The 25431-nt window shown below is 43.6% G+C and overlaps 1 protein-coding gene across 1 annotated transcript; it reads right to left on the bottom strand.

Annotated features, from left to right (window-relative positions):
• Positions 1 to 1581: 1581 nt before the first annotated feature.
• On the bottom strand, positions 1582 to 17329 carry onecut3a (one cut homeobox 3a). The gene is made up of 2 exons (XM_040040249.1): positions 16064 to 17329; positions 1582 to 2807 (listed from the first exon to the last, which is right to left on the bottom strand). Exons 1-2 carry the CDS (start codon positions 17100 to 17102, stop codon positions 2515 to 2517), a joined length of 1332 nt encoding a protein of 443 aa, XP_039896183.1. The 5' UTR covers positions 17103 to 17329; the 3' UTR covers positions 1582 to 2514.
• Between the last annotated feature and the right edge of the window lie 8102 nt (positions 17330 to 25431).

Here is a 25431-nt window from a genome sequence, read left to right as displayed (position 1 = left end):
TAAATGTCCTGCAGGTCTATATTCACACAGAATGCAAAAAAGAAAAAGAAACAAAACCACGTCCTTCGTTGGCCTCAGTCCTTGCATCCTTCTTTTTTTTCCTTTTAAAAAGTCCTTCCTTTTTTTGTTTTTGATTTATCAACAAGGTGCCTTACTTATGCACAACAGAGCACAATAGTAACAAGAAATAGAAACTTTGTGTCTATGGTACTAATTAAATACCCGCATCAATATAGAGAGGAAGGGGGCGAGGGGTTGGAGGGGGGAATGGGGTTAGAGGGACAGAGGAGGTAGAGAACCAAAGATAGAATGAGAGATTTTCTTCTGCTTCAAAATGTGTCCAGTTATGCGTTGGAAACATTTTGTGTTGCACTGTATGTTTGGTGTCTTTCTCATTTGAGGTTTGGTTATTGTTTGCCTTTAAAATCAGATTCTTGTTTTTTTCTTTTCTTTTACTAAAAAAGTATAATTTCATTCAGTTAAAAGCTGATTGTTGGGCGCTATGGCACACACCGCCCATCATCTGCAGGGCGCACTGTAACCGTGTGTTAACCATCGCACCGTTTTCTCTGACTCGCATTAAGGCAGTAAGCATTGGCACTAATTGTTGTAGCATTTTAACAGCTGAGTGTGGTGTTTAGCTTTGGGCTAGCTACTGATAACCCTTGTGTGGGAATAACCAGGTTTGACAGAAATCACATCTGTTGAATTTTTTTTTTTCTGCAAGCAGATGAAATGAATGAATGGAAAATCAATGATTTCATAAAACCTCTGAAAACTAATCTAAATGAAACCTCCACTGCACCACTGATGTGTCTTACTTAGGATGCCTTTCTGTTACATTTTACTCTGTTGTACTTTCCCCTTCCTCTCTTTGTGTAATTTTCTTGTATTCCGTTTGGATTGCCCAAATAAATCCCTGCCTTTGCAAAATCCCTGCATTTTCAGCATTCAGGCTAACCATCCCCCTCCTCCGGCTTCACCAGTGCTGGTTGGATGAGGAACAACAATAGGATAATGGTTAGCTATTGATCTGCCTTCAAAGAGCTGCGAGGCCTGAATGTGTTGTGCCATGACTTCTCCTCAGCATCTAGTGGCTCTTCCCTCCCTCTTCTCCACTCTGAACCCCCCTTGCTCTGCTGGATGCCGGTCTCTGCTTTCAACAGCAGGGGGCACTGTTGCTCTGCCAGCGCAGGCAAGGCTGGCGAGGTGTGCTTGCTGCTGATGCTGCTAATGCTGCTGCTGCTGCTGTAGTGAGGCCTTTGTGTCCCCATCTCCACTGGGTCTCATGTGCTCCTCTTACATTCTGCTTTTCCTATGCAGCTGTAATGTAGTTGGCTGGATGCCCGAGCGTGTTGTTGTCATCGTTCGGTTCTCAGTTATTGATTAGAGGAAAAGCTCCCAGCAGAACAAAGAGCATGTCCAGACATCTCACCCGCCTCTCCTGTTGGTCAGAGAAACGCAGACTCTGGGCTCAGGCTAAAAGTAACAATGACACGTCTCCCTGCAGGCCTCCCAACATCTGTGCAAAAAATATACGAGACCTGGGCCTGGAAGACCTGAGTATCTACTGGCGAGTGTCTTGAGTTTCACCTTCATGAGGGGGTCAAGGCCTCGCTCCCTCTCTGTCTGCATCGATTCATTTTTCAATTCATTAGTTTGCCGTATGATCAGGCCGAGCTGCTCTCTGAAATGGCTGGCCATCAGGGAATACCTTTGGCTGAGGAATGAAGGAGACTGCGGGAGGAGGAGGAGGAGGAGGGGGGAGGTAGAGGCAGAGAACTGGAAAGCCTTGTTGTTTTTTTCATGGGCTGCGTTGTTTTCTTCATGACGGCCTTGTGTGTGTGCAGGATGGGGCTCTGATAATAAGGCTATGTGCTGTTCTGTTTTCAGATTTATTGCCGTTCTTTTGCCCTTGTTGCTTCCGTGTGCCGCTGTGTGTGTGTGTGTGCGTGCGTGTGTGTGTGTGTGTGTGTGTGTGTGTGTGTGTGTGTGTGTGTGTGTGTGTGTGTGTGTGTGTGTGTGTGTGTGTGTGTGTGTGGGAAACAGTGAGGAGGCAGACACAAAGGAGGTGAGTTGAGAGGAAAAGCAGAATCAGTGGCTACTTGGGTGGTGAAGGAGGAGGCCAGCATCATGTAGATACCGCCCAACAGAAACGTCAAATCTTTGGTGTCGCTTTGCTTTGTCAGATGCCATAAAAATTATTTTCTCTCAAAAAAGAAGGAAAAAAAAAAGACAAAATCAATGATTGTCCTTGTGTGTGAGAAATGCAGAGTGGACCTGACTTCACACTTCACCTTTTTAGATTATGCTTGTTTCAGGTGAGAGCTTGAAATTTTAACTGACGTAAAAGATGATTGCATGGCACAAAGGATTTTTATATCGTGTAGAGGACACCTTCAGGCGCTCCGGGCCTGGCAGGGCTGTTACAGACAGGCTTCGCAGGGAATTTCCAGCGTCGCCTGTTGTTCCGGCCTGGTCCCTCGGCCCGCCGAAGGCCCTCTCCTGCTTCTCTCAGGCCTTGGAGAAGGTGGTGGCAGAGGTGCCTGGCTGCCCGGGGCTGGTACCGTGGTCATCGTGCCAGCGGTCCACACAGCGGCGGCGAGCATTCATGAAGAAGTTGCTGACGGTGCTGAGCTCCAAGCCGAGCTGCTGGGAGATGGTGATCTGCATTTCCTTGGATGGACGCTTGTTCTCCTTGAAGATGGCGATGAGTGTGCGGCGCTGCAGGTCAGTGAAGACTAGACGCTGTTTCTTGGGCGCCGTATTGCGGTCCTTGTGTTGTTCCTGTTCTTTGCGCTTGCAGGCTTGGTGTGGATGGTAGAGGTGGGAGGGATGGGAATGAGAGTGGGAGGCAAAGAGGAGAAAGAAAACACAACGCAAGGTAAATATACAAAAGTGATCATTTTCATGAACTGAGAGCTGGAGGTGGAGGGAAGTAAAGTGCGTAAACTATAATTACCCAGTACTTAAACACATAAAACTGGTTCATACACCAGTGGAGTTGCTATGGCTCCATCTCTATTGCCATATTAAAGTTGATTTAAAGCTAATCCATGCCTCCTGCCCAGTGGGAATATTCCTTCCATCCTGCAGAGTGCAGACAGGGACCCAGCCTGCGGTGAGAGAGAGAGAGATTGGGGGGGGGGGGGGCGCACTGGCTGTTGCCTGCTAGCTGGAGACACTGCTGTTTGATTCAATATTAATGCAGTTTGAGTCGCAATGGGGGACTGAGTGACTGTTGCACAAAAGTAAGCATTTTGTGTTTGAGTGTGCGTGCGTGGAAATGAAAGATAGAGGAGGGGCAAATGCAGGGAAAGAATAGGTTGGAGAGAGAAGAACAGAAAAGAAGCAGGAGTAAGACAAAGTGTGTGTGTGTGCGTGCATGCGCGAGTGTGTGCAAGAACTAAAGAGAGTAGCTGAGATGAAGAGGGAGGGGCTGCGAGTGAAGGAGAAAGCGAGATATTGACCGACTTTGCTGTAGGAATTGGGGGGTTCTCTGTAGGGACTGAGGTCAGAATCCCCCCCCCAGCAGGTCTACAGTCTGCTACTTCAAACAGAGCCCACTGGAGCCCACTCTATTGAGCTCTGAGAGGGTATTTATAACACCCCCCCCCCCCCCCCCCCCGCACACACCCCCCCCCTCCCAAACACAAACACTGGAGAGGTGCTTGCACTGGCTGCTATGAGCCCCTTCCCATACACAGAGCAATTTTCAAAAGAAAACACGCTGAGTGTACTCTTCTACGTTTGGGAGGGTGTCCGAGGGGGTGATGGGGTTGCGTGCAGCAAACGCAGAAATTAATAGTTAATGGAATGTAGGTAAGTGTGTTGTAAGTATTTGTAGGAGACGGGTGGAAAGTAGCAGACAGGTGGAAGGTAAAAGGGAGAAATGGCGCCCAGAGATGGTGTAGGAGGAGTGTGTGTATGTGTGTGTGAGGTTAAGGCACCACCTCTGCAGCCACATGTTCCCCTGCTGACTGAGGATCGAATCCTGCCAGAACGCACTGTGTGTCCCTCTCAGCTTCCCTACTGTCTCAATAAAACGGGAGCAAATTGGAGAGAGAAAGCGAGCGGGAAAGATGCCATCCCTATGGGGTCTCCACCTGCTGCTGCTGGTATTGTCTGATACTTTCATACTCGCCTTCAGTAATGTCTCACTCTCACGCTGTGTGTGTGTGTCTTGATGCATTTAAGGACAGATTTCTTTTTTTATATTCTCCTTGCGTGTGTGTGTGCGTGTGTGTGCGTGTGTGTGTGTGTGTGTGTGTGTGAGGAGGCTGTGATTATGCTGAAGTGGCTGGAGCCAAGCAGTGGCGCTGTGTGTCTAATTACAGTGGAGCAGAGCCCATTGATCAGCCATTGCAGTCCAATCTGTTTACTACAGATGTCTAACCTGCACACTTGCGCATCCATCATATTCATATTTCACATCAACACTGCTGCTATATATATCAGGCAAACATGCTAATATGCCACATACAAATTTTTCCATGCTTGTACGAACAGCGAGCGTATCATCATGTATAATACTTTGATTTATTAAAGGTTTAAGAGTAGTAATGATGGTGAGAAAAGGGAGGAGGAGGATGCCACTTCTTTAGTGTCTGAAATTATTCACAGTAAGAAAAAAGTAGGACACTAAAGAATCAGAAAGACTACAACGAGAAAGCATATTCTCACTAAGATTACATCATCATGTATTTATTGTATTTCTCTTTCTTGAAGATACTCTAAAAATGCCAAAGTAAATCCCACCTGGTAGTTCCAGGGATAAATATTGACAGGCTAGCTTATATCCCGGATTTCTTTGTCTCCTAAACCAATAAAAGTTAATATTTAAGATGTTTTCTTTTTCCCAATAAATGGAGCTGCTTACTTCATTCTAATGTATATGAACAGTTCATCATTTGTGTCTTCCTTTATAAAGAAACTCTGCTGAGAATTACTCTTTCAGTCACGTCAGAGTTTGAACATCAAGGTTCCAGTGATAAAGCTTAAGTGCTCAAACATTTCCAGGTGTGATGAAATCTCTATTTATTCTATACTCGACAACTTGTACTGGATCATCACGGCCATCGGGGAGAAGCGTACAGCCCATCGGAGACATGCCAGACAGTATGGATTAAACGTGTGTGCAAGAGGATTCGTTTCCCAGCAGGACAATGAGCCTAACATGTATCTAAGCTCCACCAGGCTTTTTTGAAGTCCGAGGAGGAGCAGCAGAGCAGTGCTGACATGTGTGACATGTCTGCTCCTATTCGAAACACAGAACCTCTGGAATGGTCGTGAAGAGTGCTGAGTTAATCGTTTTTTCTTATAAAAGCTAAAAATACTAAATAACATTCAGCTTCATTTAAAATAGTTTTTTCAAGCTGCATTTTTAAATACGTTCCCAAGATACCTGTGTTTATTAATGTAGCTCCTCGTTACACATGAGCATGGACTGCATCTCATACAAGAGTATTTTTGTTATGGATTTTGCTGCTTTTAGTACAGATTCTTCTATTTTTATCAATATAGATTGATTACTGTCTTTAGGTTAATAATAATAATAATAATAATGATATTTAATATATATTACAACACTCAGTTCTCCATTTATCTTATGCAGCTTCCAGCTGGTATGAGCAGCTTTACTTCCTCCTGTCTAACTTTATTCTTCTGTGGTTTGTCCAGACACACACACACAACCTCACACCAAAAATAGGACCCCTGTAAAAATCCCATCCAGCCAAATACAACAGCTTTAATGTTTTAAACACTTTCAAAAATGTTTTCTCATTTATTTGTATTACGATTTATCAAACCGCATCATATCTCAAAGAGTTCCTAATGGTTAAATGTTCTCTCCAATGCCTAAAAGGTAAGAAACACACATCCAGACGTTTTCGCCGTGAGTGCACCTGTGCGTGGGGAAGATGCAGAGTCAGCAGGACGAGTGTTTCTCTCTTAATGTGCCTCCACAGCAAGCTGACACAGTCCCGGACTCTCTCCACATCTTCTCCACCGGATAGTCACGTTCTGCCACCTCATCGACCGCTTGCTTTGTTCCGTTTCTGTCGGTAGGTGTCGCTCTCGTCGTGGCCCGGCTGCACGGGGCGCCATAGCGCGCTGCCTTTGCTACAGGCGCTGGATTTAGTAATCGATATCGATCGATCGGTGAGGAAGGGGGCCCTGATTACTGAACCAAGCTCGGCGTAGAAAAGAAAAAAAATCGATCATTGCAGCTTTTAGAGCTACAGTAGGCACCGAGCAGAGAGACGGACATAAACTCATGCACAAAGAGCAGCCGGACAGGAGCAGAAATCCTGATTTGGCGCTGGGTGTTTTCCGAGGTGCGCGTGATGCTGATAAAAAGAGAAATGAGATTTCTATTTCTCGCTTTGGAGCTGAGAGCAGGAGCTGACCTACTTTGGAAGAATCCCTCGAGCTCCTCGCTAACATAGAAAGATTGATTCTCACAGCCACGTTTGTCCCGCGTGCCGCTATTTTACACACGTACATCATATACAGGCTACACAGGTGTAATATCATTGCCCATGAATATGCGCACGCAGTGGAAGTCCAGTTAATCCTCATGAATGTCAGCGAATGTCCCCGCAGACTGGCCCGTGCCTCCAGACATCTGGAATTCTTTAATAATGCCTTTATGCGCGGATGAAAACGGTATAAGTTAGACCCATTTCTTTTCCACTGATGACATTAATATTCTTTACTTCACGACAAACCAAGCGAGGTTAAGAGAAAGGCCCTGGGTGTCCAATATCGATCGATAGATTCGTGAATAATTCGTGTGTGAAATTCACTTCGTCCAATTAATTATGCCTCGAAGGGGGGAGTGGGCCTGGAGAGGAGATTCATGAAAGGGGCTGGAGACGTGAGAGCGCACCGGGCAGGAAGCGGAGTGATGATCCAGCTTTCTGTGCTGCTGAAACCCGAACAGGAAAAGGAGTAAATTATCATCACCCGCTTCAGCTGTGATTTCTGCGCCCGGCTGAATACTCACAGCTGTCTTCACGAGGCCTCCTCGATCCCTGCAGATGTGAGCTCATCTGGAGCATTAATCATTTATCGATCATCGCTGCCCTTCCTGCTCATAATGAGAAAGTCAAACCGCCTAATATTGTGCCTGTATGAAACCACGATTACACATCTGCATAAAGAAACAGCTCTGCTTGTTTTCTAAACTTCTCTGGTTGGCCCTGTTTGTGATCCCTGGAAAGGAGACGAGGTCAACAGCGTATGCTGATTTAATTAATTTACCAATAAACATGTTTACGGGTTACGGTTGGGTGCCTTTATATCTATGCATACACACACACACACAGTGCCTCCTCTTTATTGTTGGAATGCAGTGCTGTCCTCACTAATAATCTATGCAGGCTGCTTGTAGCTGCACTCTTCTTCACATGGAGCATGCGTGATTGGGCAGTTTGGCGTTAAAGCTTCGGCCTGTTTATTAAGTGACGTCTCTGCTGTTTTGCATGGGCTATTGCTCTAAAGATTGATAGCAGTGTGCATATATATCCACACGGCCCTCTGCAGACTGTGGCATTCGGTTGCAGGGAAGTGCCAAGCTCTCACTCTCTCTCTCTCTCTTTCTCTCTCGCCAGGCCAAAACACTTCCTGCTCAATACTCCTTAATGTAATGAGTGAGAATTGGTGTTAATATACTGATAAAGCGGCACAATTTGTTTGTTTGCCTTCTCCTGCGACTCAGCTGCGAGGCATTTCTGTTCCAGCCCTTCAATAACACTCAACCTGAACTCAGTTACACCTTCGCCCACATCCCACCTTCAAGACTCTCTGCTGCCTGAAACGTTTGAAGCTAGCCTTTACCTTTAGATTTGCTGTATTAGCTCTCACAACACTCTCATGCATGCACTGGAATTTGGATTTTCATGTTAATTAGAGGATTTTTTAAAAAGACATTTTTTTAAAGATCCGTGTCAGCCTGAGATGCTCGAAAAGCTCTTTCGGTGCTGTTTTCATCCCAGCTCGTTATTAGTGAACCCAAGAAACTGCGCAGCGCTAAGAACATTCAATAATGAGCCGAGGCTGATGACTGTGATCATCACGCTTCTTATGAGGTTTTGGATAATTAAAAGCACTCAGCCATTTAAGCGCTGGACCGAGAGCACGGAGCTGAAATTTACCCCGCATTACTTTTTTTTTTTTTTTTTGTTTAATAGCAGCCCTGTTCTGCACGCGCCATTTATTGTTATGAGTGGGTCCATTGTTAGAGTGATAATCTTATCTGTGATTATCATCGATTTCAGTGATAATTGCTTGAGTTATGTGTGATAGCTGTAATCATGATTCTTTTTTTTATTATTACTGTGAATGTACAGACAGGTGGCCATAGGGATGTTTTCCCACAAACAACAGGTGGGAGTTTATTTTTTTTCTTTTGAAAAATAATATTTTTGGAGGTTTTTCGGTTAAATTTTGCTTTCACTGAATTCTGTTAAATTAACTTTCATATTTATGTTAAATCTTGTTAAGTAGTCGAAATGATAAACTATTTAATTTCTTTAATTTTTTTTATATAATTTCACCCCAGCAGCAAAATATTCTCATAAAACGAATCAGCATTTAATTAATTAAATAACCATGTAGTTTAATATTAAACCATCACGATCATTTACTGTAAATCAGATGTGGGGTGAAAATTATAAAAGAATATTTACCGACTTTGTTTTCTGTTCGAATCCCACACCATTGTTTTCAACTTTTAAATCTCGCGGGACTAGCAGGATCTGCGGACTTTAATTACCTTATTTTTATATTTGCACTCCTGAGTGGATGTGTGCACATTTGTGCGCCATTTGAGGGTTTCATATACTTGATTTCTCAGAAACAAAATATCTTCAAATGTCAGCTGGCCGCCGAGCTGTCACTTCTCTGCTAATTTTTTATTTGTCGCAGGAGAATCATCACACTGATCTGCAGTCGGATGATACTGTTTACTCTCCACGGGGACGCAGACAGGTTTTCAATATGCAGGATTTTCCAGATTCAGTTCAATACCGTCCTCACTCAATCATGTGAAGAGAGAGTCAACACAAATATTTCCAGCCCTTATTTTCCAGCCCGTTATTGCACCCATGTAATTGCATTTATCTGATTTATTCTCTCCAATGCAAGACAAAGGATATTAAAATGGAGAAAATATATTATATAATAAAATAAGGCGATGTGTCTTTATCTGTTACAAAATGCACATTTTGAATGTAATGTTTAATTTTATATTATGTAGTCCTTTTAACACTGATGTATCGCTTGAGTTTTACTTTAAAAAGTGTGGAAATTATGTTTAGGTTTTTATTTTTGTACAGATATAAAATATATTTTATTTAACTGGTTTTCTATTTTTGTGTGCAAAGTTTTTGATCAGCAAACAGCAGCAATTATTATTGAACGGTAGTTCAATAATAATACCAGTAGCAGTAATAAAAATTATAGTAATAATATTAATTAAAAAAAAAATAATGATGATAATAATAATTTTGTTTTGATACACAAGGATATTCTATAATAATCTCTCACACACGCCTCAAAGTCAGAAATCCTGAAAAACGGAAATGCAGCGTCAGCGCATTCACGTCCCTCACCAAAGCAACAAATTAACCAAATTATTAATTTTAGCTTAAACCCGAAGGCAGTTCGTTATATTTAATAACATGTAACACAAAGGCTGCAAAGGCTGACATCGATTCATTCATCAATTGATTTCACAGTCGTTTTGTTCCTTTGTTGATCTGTGTGGGGTTGCCCAACCGGAGTTTCGGGTTGCATCTGTGGGTACGATAAGCGGTGTTCCTGTGTGTGTGTGTGTGTGTGTGTGTGTGTGTGTGTGTGTGTGTGTGTGTGTGTGTGTGTGTGTGTGTGTGTGTGTGTGTGTGTTGCGGTTTGGTTGTGATCGACCCCAGGAAGACTTAAGGCTCCGTACATACGAACCATCTGCAGGCTTCTTTCTTTCTTCCCAGATATGATTTTTACCTATTTTTTATTTTATTTTTATTTTTATTTTTACATCCAAAACATTGTTTACAAACTCTTTTACAGTGTGAGCTAAATGTCAGTTAAATCATTTAATCTTCTTTTGTGCCTGTCAAATATTTTTCCCCCTTGGCGAGAGAAACAAATTTACAAAAGATGAATTTTTGCGATTATTTCTTATTTGAGTTTTTCACTCAAATTCATAATCTGTCTTTCTACCTTATGGATCTCCTTTAATGCGATGCTATATTACTTATTTATTTTATTATTATTATTATTATTTAAAGTCTTACAATGATCAAATGGATATCCGCCCTTTTCGTCTTTAATTGCGCGGACAGTGTCCTTGCCTTCTGTTCTTATCCTGCGCATTAAACGAGCCATTATCGGGCCTTTAATAACCGATGGCCTGTCAGAGCGCCAGATAAGAGGGGAGTGTGCGGAATCGCTGCTGCTTCGACGCCGCTGGACACTGATTTATAACTAGCGGTGGTTTTGGTTACTCAAATCCCTAATCACCCCTAAAAAAAGTAATCTGTTACTTATTTCCTGAAGTATCAGAGACATTTGGAAAATAGCACAGCGAATCACTGCCTGGAATAAATCAGGGCTGATGACGAACTTGAACAGATCACGATAAAATTAACAATTTGGAGCGAGTGAAAAGACGCCTGGCAGAAATGTCGGCACTGTGCACGCGCACAGGAGCTAGCAGAGCATGTGTTTTTTTTTTCGGGGGCACCCCGGCGTTACATAACTCCGGTCAACATTTTAATTGCTCACCAGCTGCTCTTTGGAGTCCTCACTTACTGATGCTCTTATGCAAACCACCACAGCCTGCAGACAAAGGCCCGCGGTGTCATTATAAAAGGTGTTGTTATAATAACACCTGTTATAACGACATTATAACGGCGATATTGTCCGTTATCAGGCCTCAGCTCCACTGACGATTAGCTCATTTCACATTTAAAATCCTTTTGTGCACCTATTGAACTCCAAAGCGCGTGCACGAACAGCGAGATTAAATTAGGATTATCTTTGCTTTGGACCTTTTGTGTTTTTACTTGGAAGAAGGGGACGCGCGCGGTGCCATTAACCCTCTGATGCGATCCGCGTGCATGGCGTTGACTCTGCCAGCAATTTGATTTAAAGGTCATTCTCTCCTATCGATCCGGTTTGGAGAGGGGGCGACTGAGCAGCGTAGGAATTGATCATCTAAAATAGAAGAGACGGTATTGGAGACTGTACGGAGCGCTGCTGCATTTATAATTGCTAACCACGCACCCCGTGTGAATTGGAACGTGCGCGCGCTGTGAGAGGAACGGGTGAAGACGTGGGAGAGACGACGCGGGCTCCGGCTTCAGTCAGGCTAATCTGATTTCTATTAAAATGACATTATTTTGAATAATAAGGTCGACGTGGTCAGAGCCGGCTATGCGGGACGGCCAGTGTGGGTGGGATGTGTAATGAGCAAAAAGAGGTTAAACGACTGTGAACTGTGAGTCGTCTCTCGCTGCTAATCCCACCATAGCACAGCCTTAAAGGGAAGCCAAACTCTCAGACTTTCACTTGACAGCTCCGTAAGATTCGTCCTGTTATGTGTTATGAAAGGTGAGCTGTTAATGGGAGGGAAGGTGTTGCATGGCGGAGATGGAGGGGGTTGCATGGCCGCATGGCGCAGCTCCAGAGATGGGAAGGAGATGCCGGGGAATGGAAATCGATACAGATTCAGGGCTCACCAGATCGGCCTTAACAATTGGCGCAGACGCACTCTGCATCCCGATCACACACATACTGGAGAGAAGAAATGGAGGAGGCGACAATTGCGAGGTGCTGGTGGTAAAACACTATCCTGTGGGAATTAACGTATATGGTTTTGCTTTGTGCTGTTTCGCAGTTCCAGCATGACTCCAGCGGTGCATTATTATAAGTCCTCATTTCACACTCGAACATCAGGATTCCTCTAAATGTGTTTGTTTAGGAGTCCAGCCAGCCTCTCCACACGAAGCTACAGATAATGTCATTTCATTTGGAGTGAGCTTCACTGAACTCGGGATTTAAACAAAATAGCCTCGAGGTATAACCTCAAGAAAATGACTGTTGCCCTCCCACCAGGGGATTGAAAAGGCGATGCTTGTACACGCGTGTCTCAGTACTTACAGCACATGATGCTGTGCTTAACGAACAACGAAGCTCTGAAACCACAGCTGCACTGTTTACTCCCCTATCTTCCCCTCATACATCAATTATTAACGTACCAATCGATTATTTCGCAGGCCAGCATCAAGCCATCTTTTCATGTAAAAAAAAATGCTGTTTGAGATTATCCCTCATCAATCACTTCTTAATGTTTCTACCAGTGAAAACGGTTATACTAGATTAAAAATAAAAAAACATCACACTTTTTAGGCACTTTTATTACGTCAGGATATTTCCGTGAAAATACCAAAATAAAGATGACCTCCACTTTGTATCTGCAGCTGCTAAAAGAAGCTGGAGATGTGATTTAAATGGAAACCCCGATGGGCTCCGTGCTGGACTGGAAAGTAGGATGCGTGGTGGTGTGATTGACGCGATTGTGGATTGTAATATTGATCGTTGGGTGGAAGCTGTTGGATGAAATAATGGTGTTTAGAGGCCACAAGAACGGTATCAAGTATGTATTTGGAAAACTCCAGATCACCACCTTCGACTGTCCTCAAACCTGCGGTGGATATTTCAGCACTCTGGACAGCGCCAGAAACTGACCAGCAGGAAAACGCTTTGTAGACATAAACACAAAGCTTTAACCACCTTCTGTGTGCCACACACAAACCAACACACATCGATTTAATTTAAAGAAAAGCAACAATTTAATTAAAATATACAAAACACCCAGAATTCATCAGTTTGATATAAAAGCCTGAGTTTATCTCAAAATGATGAACCCCTAACCAAAATGAAGACCGTGCGTTGTAAGGAATGGAAATGGGCTGGGGATCTTAATAAATACATATATTTACCCAGGAAAATGACTGGATTAGTGTAGAGAGGAAAGGGCGCAGGGTGACGCTGATGGGGGGGTGGTGGTGGATGAGCTGGAGTATAGCTCCAGGATTAGACCTGTGTAAACTGCATGTAGTCCATTGAAACATGAATAGAGGCCTCCCACCGTCATTCTCGACAATGTTTTTCCTCTGTGTCCTGTGGGTCTTGACCTCCACACCCTGGCACGTGCTCCGGCCATTTAGATGGAAATGAACCTACTGCGCTTTTTTTTGACAGAGAGGGAGAGAGAGAAAGGGGGGACCCTGGCATGCCATGGCACATTATCACTGGTAAATGGAAGGAAACGAAGCGGGTATTCCTGGAAGGTAGGAATGTATTTTTTCTGATGATATTTTCCGTGTTGTCCAACATCTGTTGGAAAAACGTGAACATTACCCGGGTGCACGAACCCCCAAAGAACAAACAAGGGATTATACACCGCATAAACAAACAGAATATGATAACAGGAAAGAAAAATATGTGCCGGGGCGTTTTTTTAAACCAGCTGTCCCCTTTCCCAACCTTTTCCGGCTCCCGCCTTCCCCCCCTCCCTTCTGCTCCAGGGGAGAAACCAATGGGAGAGAGTGCTGAGGCGGGATAATTGATAGATGCACTGGCTATCCTTATCGATCAGGGCTGTATTGACTCGACCAAATACATTGAGATGGAGTGTGGAATTCAACACAGATGCAAAGACGAATTGTTTTCATCGTTAATGCGATCTTTAAATGCCCCCCAAACCTCACTCTGCCCGCGTCTCTCTTAAAGCTGCCCGCTTACACAACAGCCGTCTGCATAATATATGTTCAGAGTGTGGAAATGCCTTTTGTTTACGTGGCCTATGTGTTACAGGTCTGCATATGAAGAACACAGTAAGTGGAGAAAGCATTAGGAGATGTTAAGCGTGAAGGACACACATCCCCCCTCCAAACGTGCCCACCTTTGCTCTGCTTTTCCTGTCGGCAGTGAATTGTCATGTGTGTGCGCGCGGACACTGGTATTTTCGCATTAGCTAAGCAGGGCAGCTGCATTGATTCGTGTGACTGTGATGAATTTGGAATAGTAATTTGAATTTATTGATTGATGTGGCCGAGCGAGTATGGCCCAGCCTCACTTTCAGCATCCAAACCCCCACCCGCCTCCCCCAACTCCCACTCCCAACCCACATGAAAGCCGAGGATAATTGTGATTTTAAATGCAATGAGTAAAATGTTGCTCCCTGCATTTACATACGAGTCATTTGTCATTTTAACCCACCTAGAGTGTCCTTGCTTCTGCTGTGGCAGCAGGTTGATGCACAGTGAAGGCTTAAGAATCAGCTTTTTCCAAAAAGAAGTATTTATTAATTGTGTGCTGGGAATTTCGAATAAACTTCATTTATTCATTTAATGTTGATAACATTTGCACTTTCTGGAAAACTAAAATGTGGTAAAACACTGCAGCTCTTATTTTCGTTCACCACTGAGCACCTCTAGTCTGTCCTGGACCTGAGCACATTCAAATATGCGGCAGCCGTGTGCTGCACAGGACTGTGCCACTCCAGCACGCTAGTTGAATTGAGGGTTTTATCCTGGTGCCGGGTGTGGAAGATATAAAACCCCACTGCCCAATTAGCTTTAACAGCAGTGGCACTTAAAGAGACAATTGTGGAGTGTTTAAATCTTTATTTACCAGAACCCCACTAAATACGCAAAGGAACAATTTACATGCCATTAAGTGCTTTTCAATAGGGCATTGACTGGAACTAAAATATGCCACTATATCTGCTTAATTGAACTGTTCACTGAAATACGACGCAGAAGCGCTGATTGACGTTTGGAAGAGCAGCGCGTCTAAACAAGGCCTTTACAGAAACATCAATGATGGGGGACCTTTCACTCACATCTTTGTATTAACTCCACCGTGGAGCTTGTTTTCATTTATATCCTATTAATCAGGTTGCAAGTGTTAAAGACTTTAAAGTAGGCAGAGATTTGGGTTCAAATCACAGCCTTTAATGTGACAATCTTTGCGCGATAAAAATCGAAACGATGGATCAAAGTGGCGAACCATTCAGAAAACCGAAATGCTGAGGCAGATAGGGTTTGTGCCACATTTAGTATTTGTCCTGTTAAGCTGAGATCTCATATAACTTCACAAACCGCAATAAACAATTTATCAGCACAATGACTAAATAGGCCTTAAATCAAATTAGTAGACAGAGATCCCAGAGAGAAGAGGGGACAACACAGACCAGAAAAAGACGCATCTGTTTGTGTCTTACAGATCCAGATCGATCATTTATCACTGCGCTACTCTGAAAGGGGACGCCTGGACCTGGAATATTGATCCATAGGAGGTCATGCTCCCCAGACTCTTTGGCCAGGCCTCAGACGATCCTTGTTTGTGACCACGCGCATATTTGACAAGGAGAGAGCCAAAGAATTAGATGAGGTTTGTTAAATAAATAAAACTGGGTGTTCGGGGCACAATGATATCAAAGTATAGCGTTTACCTTTCAAGTAAGATTTAATCAATTTCACTTCTCGCTCTGAGTTCCTTTGTTTCGCCTCTTTCTGCGTGCATGCGTGCATGCGTGTGTGTGTGTGTGTGTGTGTGTGTGTGTGTGTGTGTGTGTGTGTGTGTGTGTGTGTGTGTGTGTGTGTGTGAGAGAGAGAGAGAGAGGGGGGGGGGGAGAAGAGTGAGACAGGGGAAGATGGATGCACGCATGCATACTGTACTTGTGCGTAAACGTGCGTAAAGCCAAAAGTGTCTGAGCAGACTCGGTTTGCTTTGGAGTCTGTCTGTTTATGACAGACAGCGCTTCTCTTTTGTTTATCACACAATGTATGTTTATACTACTGCGCATTGTAGCATCAATCAAAATATAGATCTCCCTAAACATTTAACACCTCAACTGTCATGATGAACTTTTACTCGATACAATCGACTAATAACTTCTACTAATGTCTATTTGAGCTGCTATTGACAGTCTCGCCACATTGACTTCTAATTGATCCCTCCACATCACTCAGGCTGTCTCCTCACTCACCTGCAAGCCTCAGCGCTGACATCCGCTGGAACTCGGGCTCCTGGAGCCACTTCCACATCCTCCTGAACGTCTCTCGGCCCGACTTGAGTTTACTCCAAGGTTTAGGATTCCGCAGCAGGTCAGACAGAGTTCCCTGGGACCGACACAAGATCCTCTGAGCAAAGATGGCCTGGGGGATGCTGTAGCGCTTGAGCTCTGCTGTTATTCGCTGTGCCACCTCCTTGGTGTTTATCTCTTCCACCTGCCCTGACCCAGCACCTTGCCCGCCTCCCACCACCGTCTGCCTGTCTCGGTCTGAGAGCATGGATCCGTTTGCCTGAGAGTGCGGATGGCTGTGATGGTGTATACCGTTCAAGGAGGTCATTAGCCCGCCCCCGTGACCCCCGAGACCGCGGGCCAAGTGCTCTTCACCCCTGGACAGCATGGCTGCGTGAGACTCGAACCCCCCCGAGGAGAGCATCTTGTCGTTGGAGAGGTGAGCTCCGGGACCGTAGGCGCTGAGAGTCTGCTGGGAGCTGTGCAAAGACCCGAGCCCGTTGGACAGGGGTGACAAGGGCTGCCCCATCCCGGACATATCTTTGGGGTAGTGGCCATAGAGGTTACTCATAGAGGCGAGGCTTCGGTCGTCTCTCATCAGGGTGAAGCTGCCGCTGACATTCCCAGCTGCAAGTCTCTGGTGTGCTGGATGGTGGTGAGCATGCGGGTGTGGATGGTGAAATTTCTCCGAGACCGTGGATATGGGGGGCAGGTGCTGTAGCGGCGTCAGCGTTGTGTAGGTGCTGCTCAGGCTCATCCCGGAGTCGCACGACATGGTCATAGCCGGATGCAGGGGGCCAGACAAAGCGTGGTCTGGGCGATAGTCCCCCGCTCCCTCCAGTATCGAGGCCATGCTGGACACCATGGCTGACCGCCCGTGCGACACCAAGTTCCGATGCGACGCCGACGACTGGCGCGCGTGCGGGGAGTTCATTAAGTCGCTGGTTTGATGGGAGTGAGATACACCGTGCAGATTTCCGATGTTTTCCATTGTCAGCTCCATCGTTGAAAGGATCTTTATTTCCACCCCTCGCGCCACTCTCTCGCTCTCCCTCTCTCTCCCACTCCCTCTGTCGCTCTATCTCGCGCTCCTTTCCAATAAATTTGAAACGATTTCAAAGCCAAGCCATTGATTGGAGTTGCCTCTCCGCAGTCAATCCAGCATGGTTTTAAAGGATCGGGTCCCGGCCGCCAAACAAACCGCTGCTCGGTGCGTGAAGGTGTCTGCGCCTGCCTGGTTTCTCTCCGCTGAGCACCTTCTACTATACCCAAAGCGCTGCTCGGCTCGCTGTGTGTATATTGACGTGCCCGCGCTCCTGTTAAAATGAGACCGAGCCTGTGCGCAAGTGCGCGCCCCCGTGGCCTATCCTCGCACTCGCGAACCCTGTCTGGGGCCAATCTGACGTCACTGGCCCCCGTGTCAGGGCTCGCTCGCGTTGTAAAGCGTGGACCCTCAAATCCTCGAAAAGATTGCGTTAGACGTGTTAGATAAAAGACAGAATGCGCAACATTTACACTCAGATGGATAAGAAGGACCCGCTCCTTGTTTTGTCTGATAAAAGTGTTTCACAGGCGCCAGCAGCACATGTGATAGCTGTGTTGGAAGTTAAACATAACGCGTGTCACAACAGATCACGAGGGCAGGTAAAAAAAAGCACATCTGGAAGTGCAAGTCATGCCTAACAGTCTTGGTTTTTCCAACTGTAAATTAAGCATGCGCTATTTAGTGCTACATATTCAAAGGATTGTGTTTATATAGACAATAAAATATTTAACAGTGCAATAAAACGTGTGAATTACAGCCTTAAGACCCGTGTCTGACCTTTGACACGTACTTTACAGCCACTTTCCTAAAGCACACATCTGAAATTTTTGCTTATACTCATAACTTTTTAAAAGAAAAGTTTTGGGGTTTTTTTTCCTCTAGCAAATGTTTCTGAATAAATTTGTCGAGCTTTATTTCATCATTGCCTCCAGGCTTTGACCCCTTTCGCTTCTTTGCTCCACGAATTCAGGCCACGAAAATCAAACTCTCTCACACAAATTCCGACATGATATCCCTTCAAAACTTCTGCGTAAAACTTGCTTGCTGCTCGCTGGTGTCAATCCAGTTCAGCAATCTATCAATATCAGCGTATGTATGGATCAGGGGATCCATCGATAGGTTGGTGCCTATTGCGGAGGCCCGCAGTATGGATACCATATAGCAGCTTGTTGAGATCGAGTGATTGGATTGTGTGAAATGGGAGAAATAATAGGTCGTGGAGAGCATAAACTTCACTGAGGTCGTTAAATACTTTTTCAGCTACTATAAGCACCGAGTACATTTATTACGTTGTGTACTGCTGCTTGTCACTAGGTAAAATCTGTCGCATACATAACTAATAATTCAATAATCAATTTGTTAAAGCAACAGCGTTTTTGACTTGATGACCTGTTACAGTGGTGATTTTCCGTTACGTCACCAAATGCCCAAAATTTACCGAATGAGTCTATGGCAACGTGAAGTTCAGTAAAAAAAAGAAATAAATAAGAAATAAAATAAAATTAAGAATAAGTAATACATTTTATTTATTTTATATAAATAAATAGATAAATAGGTGCATACAATAAACTGCCGTGTGCAGTCTATATATGCAGTTGTGTGAGGACACATAGAATGAAATTTGCTCATTAATCTCCTAAAATCACAACATAAACACCTCTGTGAAATCTGTAAACGCTCTGTGTGTGTGTGTGTGTGTGTGTGTGTGTGTGTGTGTGTGTGTGTGTGTGTGTGTGTGTGTGTGTGTGTGTGTGTGTGTGACAGTAACCAGCAGTCCTGTGTAAGTCGTTAGTTGTTGCACTCTGTGAACACAGTTATCAAGTGAGGAGCCATGGCATTTACACCGATGTTATGTAAAATGAGCCCATTAGGATTTCGACCCGAAGCTGGGGAAAAAATAGTCTAACACTCCAGAAAGTGGCATCACTAATCATTTGCAAATTGCATAAAATAATTTCCCTGAGCAGTGTTTACCAACTGTTAGGTCACGGCCATCCATTACTTCACTGATGAATTGTGATATCACCGTGGCCTTGGCACACAGCTCTCCTGCAAAGGATGACCCTAAAAACTGTGTCTTTGCTGATTGCCAACGGGGGATGGTGGCTTTTGGCTTGTGCCATCAGGAGAACAGCAGTGTCCGCTTGGGTTAATGTCCCTGTATTGATCCCAGCAACCACTGCTATCGAAAATGAATTACCGAAGCCCGCACAGCAGCGAATCCGTCATCTGTGCTCAGCCAGCCGGCCAGAGCAGCTTATTGGTCGCGGTGGTGATGGATGTTAACTTTCATTGTTGGCTCCCTGCTCCTAATTCACCAGGGTTTACAACCCAAAACAACGCGCTGAAAAGTTTTATGCTTTCACCAAGAACTTGTAAACTCAATAGCTAAAGCTCCCCCTTCGTCTGTCAGTCTTCTTTCAAATCTGAGTCTGTTATTAGGCCACATGTGCGGGTCATCTTTACTCAGGTGAGGCCTACGACTCCAGCAGGGCGTGGGGAAGTGAAGTGATCAGGACACGTCGCGTATTCCAGACAGTTCAGACAGTTCTTTAGTTTTGCGCTACTTCATCAAACCTCGTTCACAGAAAGCCAAAATAAAATTTGAATTGAAAAAAAAAAAAACAGCCATTCCCCCGGCCCCCCTCAAAAATCCATGCATGCGCCTAGAGCTTAGTTTTAATTTGTATTTTAATGTACTCTTTTCGAATACCTAAATAAGCATATCCTATGGCAAATACAATATGAAATATTAACTGTGTCAATACCTGCGGTGTGACTGGGGCGATGCCGCGCAGACCCGGTGATTTATTTCATATTAATAATAGCGGGCGAAGCGGTGGCCTCAGCACCACGTTGGCATCGACTTTACACACACACACACACACACACACACACACACACACACACACACACACACACACACACACACACACACACCGCAACGATTGCACAGCAATGTTTGTGTGTTTTGATTTCCTTGTTATTAACATCAAATTATATTTTTAAAAAGTTAAACATTTCTAAAAGTATGTGTGAGTTTGTAAAGTCACCGCTGGAGTCTGTAATGAGGCCCCAAAGCGTTTTGTTTTTATCTTTAAGCACTGCTGTCCTCTGCTGATCAACTAATCAATAGTGAACCCTCAACCCGGAGCTTCGATCAATGTATTTGTGAAAGATCGATAGTGGCCAAAAAAATGTAACCTGTGAAAAAGGCTCAAGTTACGTCTGTCCAGTGATGTGTTTGACCTGTGTCGACAGGCATTTTCATTACAGGAAGCAGTTTAAGCTGTGCTACTCATGTGTCTGAGTGCTGGAAACTGCAGACTGCACACCACAATTTATTTTTCGCTGCGTGAAATTCTCTTTTGAAAATTATTATTATTATTATTATTATTATTATTATTATTATTATTATTAATTTATTTTTAAAACAAAGCCACACATAAGAAAATTTCCAAGACAAAATTTCATTTTATGTAATTGTAACACAAAGACTTTTTGTTTTTTGAATCGGACCAGCGCTTCTGTAAGCTTGTCTGTTTTCCCAGGAATCACTCGATAAAGACAGACTAATCTTTTCATGACTTCTTGAATGACTCCGTGGCTGATGCATCACGCTTAATGTATTCTAAAGTATATTTACTTGAAACTGGCTATTGGCAAAAGTTAAGTAGCAGTGTTTAGTAATGTCGCATTGATCAGGCCTCTGAGCAAGTCAGCGGGACGGGGCTCTGCTGCACTCATCCCAGTACACACACGCGCGCGCGCGCGCCGGTGTGGCCTTCCTGGAGACTAAACTTACCACATGTATCTTGTTTGCCATTGGCTTTACTTTAAGTAAGTGTGTGTGTGTGTGTGTGTGTGTGTGTGTGTGTGTGTGTGTGTGTGTGTGTGAGAGAGAGAGAGAGAGAGAGAGAGGAGAGAGAGAGAGAGAGAGAGAGCGACATAACTGTTTAACAGTCACAAATACGACATCATAATTTCACATGGTCGGCAAAACGCCAAATGTATTCCAATTATTCAGCGTTTGTGTCGCTCAGCTGTGCACGCGGTGCTTTTTCAGTGCTGGATTTTCGTCCTAATTTTATAAACCTGATCTTTTTTCTACAGACCTTTAACTTTTACAGCCTCGCCTTCAAACATTTTCTGTAAAGTTTCAATAAGCTACAGGCCAAATCAATGTCACCCTGCATTTTGAATGTTCCATGTTTGTCCTGTTAAATCTTTAAACGGCAGCCCACTGTTTAACAGTTTGTTTCACAGTCAGAGCTCTGCAGCCAAGTTTAAAAGACCTAAATGCTGAAAAAAAGAATCGCTTGCACATTGAATAGCTGTGTTTGTAAAGCGTTTGCCTGCAGTTTGTTAAGGAATTAGTGTGTTGCCATAGATTATTATTTAGGTACATTTGCATTTGAAAGCGTCCAGCAATAGAGGACCATAGTGATCAACAGCCCTGGTGCCATATTGATCTATCCGCAGTCTGATCGATTGGCAGAAAGAATTGGACGCACGTTTCTTCTCTGCTCTCGGTTTCAATAGACATGAAAACAAACTTGTATAGAAACGGAGCGTACAGCAGGCCGCTTCGCTTCTAAAAATATTTAGGACAACAGATGCCAAAAACCGGCCTGATATGCCCCCCAAAGACTAATCAATAACCAGCACGGTAAGCTGCTTCTTCATATGGTTTTATCATAAATTATACTGAGACATATAAAGCAGACTCTGAGATGAAATGCTTAAAACTACATTTGATTTTTTTTTAAGAAAAAAAAGATTATTTGTATTAGAGCTGTTTTTAGTTTAGCTTTTGATAGTCCACGCTTTCCTGAAATTTCCTTGTGTGTCTCTTGTCATTCAGAAAGTTCGGTTACGTTACATGGCGTGCAACAAAACAGGAAAAGCGCGTCTTTGTCACGTGATTTAATTAAAACAAACGCAATTTGAAATAACTGCACCGAAAAAAAAAATTCCAGAATTTAAACTAAAGTTAAAAAAAAAATCTTAAAGGTCATTTAACTCCTGGAGATATATTCTAATTCCAACCAGCCTGGCGAAATAACCATCACTCAGGTATGTTCACGTGATGTCACTGCAATCAATAGAGCTACTAATCACAAACACATTCAATACACTATCGATCTGATCGGGCTAAATGTTATACGGATTAACTCGCTTTTTCTCTCGGATTCATCCAACTTCTGCTGGCAACACCACGATGCTGCGTGTGATGACAGCACGACACGCAAACACATGAAATAAGAGAGAATTCAACCTGTTAAACAGCTTCGTTTGCTTCATTTGCTGTGCATATAATATTAGTCTGTGCACTTCCGGTCTTATCAAAAATATCGAAACCGAGTAAAGGAGACAAGCTATTGAATTTCTTTCATGTTCCACCGTGAGATAATTTCCCAGCGTTTCTGAGAGGATGTCATTTATATGAAGTGGGGAAATATATATTTTGCAGTATTAAATGAAACTTACTGCACAACTCTACTGTTTTTCAAAAAACTTTTATTTTTATATACATATAAAATACATTAAGAAAAAGGCACAACGCTTAAATTACACTTCTTACTCATTCACATTAATCTGCAAACTGAGAGAACATTTGGGGAACTTCACAGCGCCTGGGGGGGCTGCGTGGGTGTGCGCATCTGTAACTGACTGCTATGGGACTAAGATTGTAAGTGATACTACTATCTGTGTGTTTGTGTGTGTGTGTGTGTGTCCATTGCAACCCATAGTCCTTAATTTAAATTTAAACTTGCTGCCTTTATATTTGTGTTTATGAAGCAGTATAATTTTAGTATGTATTTCTATGATAGATAGATAGATAGATAGATAGATAGATAGATAGATAGATAGATAGATAGATAAACGGAACAACAAGTAAAGTGACTTGGTTTGAACCAAACTCAAGTGCCTTTGGATTTATTTATTTTATTTAGTGTTTGCAGTCCTTTGCTGTGTGTACCTGATTGACGATATAAGTGGTGGAATAATTGTTGTGAGCAATACACACGTCAGTGTGTGTCTGCAGAACTATGTGTATTAATGTGCACATGTTAACTGTAGGCTACCTGTTTAATAGATGTAAGGTATATAGTACATAGTACGGTGTGTTTATAATTTTTCTATACATATAGGTTTGGATTTTCCAAATCTACAGATATTTTTATTTTTGTGGTTTAACTCCAGGATTAGAGGCAAAACAGACATCAATGCCGATGTGTATTATCCTACATCACCTATAGGCCTTAGCTAATACGTCCATACATTTATTCAGCTTTTTAGATTGTAGATTAAAATGATTATAGATTGTAATGTGTATGTATTATCTCACAAGCTAGTTAAGAGCATTATACATTGTTCTTCTCCCACTGCCCCTGTGGTTTTAAACTACACAGCTTTTCCCCCTCTTAAGTACTGCTAACGCTGGATTTATTAGGCTTAAAGAATAGTCTACACATCTTCCTCAAAGGGGATCAGACATTAAGTGTAGATCAAAAGGATAAGGTCTTAAAAACAGAACAATGCTTCTCGCACAACACTTTTTCTAATTCCCACATGCATGTTAATTCGGGGATTGTACATAGACCTTTTAGCCTTTTGTTTCAATTTATACTCACGCGCACAATAATTCTCATGGACAGAGGGGTTTTACACTCCCCGTGTTTTTATAAAAACTGTGCCCAAGATAGTGGAAATATTTTGATTTGCATGAAAATCTTGTCATAGGAATTCTGGTTATGATACAAAGTGAGGGAACAGCACAACCATGTGACCTAAAAAGTAATATAAATGCTGTATTTAGAGCCCAAATACTGCAAGTGTTTTGTTTTTTTCTTCCGTTCTCATTTTGTGGAGACACGGAAGAGGAGGCGTTGATAAATTTAAAGTGCAGGCTCAGTCCGCTGTGCTTTTGTATTTTCTCAGAGACGGCTCACTGTATGAAACAGTGACACAGCTTCAGGGAAAGTGATGGACTGCTCGGTCGGATTTGTAACATTCACAAACACAAAACAGAGCCAGTGACCTACTAGTCATTCTAGCTCCGAGATCAAACATTTTTTGGTTTACTGCGAGCGCAGCTCATGTCTGCTTTTATGAGACGGTGTAAATGGTGAAATATTTCTCTGCCAGTATCATTTTGTTTTCTTGTAAACTGTAAGTTGTAAAACCTCAGAAGCAAAGTGTGAAGGGGAAATGTGAACCACTGGCTTTTGGTTTAAACCCCCCCCCCCCAACTACCCATATACACAACTATACGTGCCCCCCCCATCCTCCCCCCCCCCCAACCCGTCTTTTCCACCTAACCACCCACCCCTCCCTCAGTGAAACTCCCACCCTACACACCCGATCGAGCAACCGTTGCTAAGCGACAGAGGGAGAGATGGATTGAGGAGACATAGTCAATCAATTCTACAGAGAGAGGGTGAGAGAGGAAGGGAGGCAAGGGGGAGAGAGAGAAGGGAGGGAGGGAGTGAGAAGGTAAAAGAAAGAGAGAGAGAAGAAGAAGAAGAAGAAAGCTAGAGGAGAGGAGGGGAGGACAGGATGCAGAGTGATTGCAGTCGTATTGAGGCTCCAGTTCGGTCTGAAGACACTCTTTTGAAACATCTATCTTTGTTAACTGTACCATGCCTCCGAAAATAAATCCATCTCTGCAGCTGTCCACCCTTCCATCTTTGTCCAAGTGCTTTACTTTAATACTTTTATCACTACAAATTACAGTCTGCACAAGCAGCCTGTGTTTAATATTCCCTCACTCAAAAGAGAGTTAATTGTATATTGCATGCACTCTTTCTCTCCGGGCTCCCTCTCTTTCTCCATTAGTCACTGCTGCACGCACACACATGGACACACAAACACGCAGACGCCCGGCAACACCACATGCCCCTCTGTGTGTCTGTGTGTGTGCAGAACTGGGTGTTGAGCGCATCGACTGAGTATCGATCCCACCACTCACCTCCCTGCAGTCAGCTCTTGTCCTACATAGCATGCCCTGTCTGATTTCTCCCTTAATGGCTTTTATCCAGCTCCAATCTTTATTTAAACTGAAAAGTAGGAATTAGCACCCACTTCTATCCTAGTCTCTCTTACCTTTTCTTTTCATTGTCATCGTGGAGTGAGTATCGGCAACTATCGGTCCATTGACCCTTCTCTCTTCCTCTTCTGGCTATGACTGCCTTCCCACTTAGAGGTGTGCAAAACAGTAGTTTGTTTCCTGGCTTCTTACTGTTCCTTACATGTGCTATATACAGATATGCCCCATGTAGTA

Source organism: Simochromis diagramma, unplaced genomic scaffold, assembly GCF_900408965.1.
Source record: "Simochromis diagramma unplaced genomic scaffold, fSimDia1.1 OVJJ01000026.1, whole genome shotgun sequence".
In the NCBI taxonomy this organism is placed as follows: Eukaryota; Metazoa; Chordata; class Actinopteri; order Cichliformes; family Cichlidae; genus Simochromis; species Simochromis diagramma.
The sequence above is the reverse complement of the archived record's forward strand: the minus strand, read 5'-3'. Positions and strand labels throughout refer to the sequence as shown.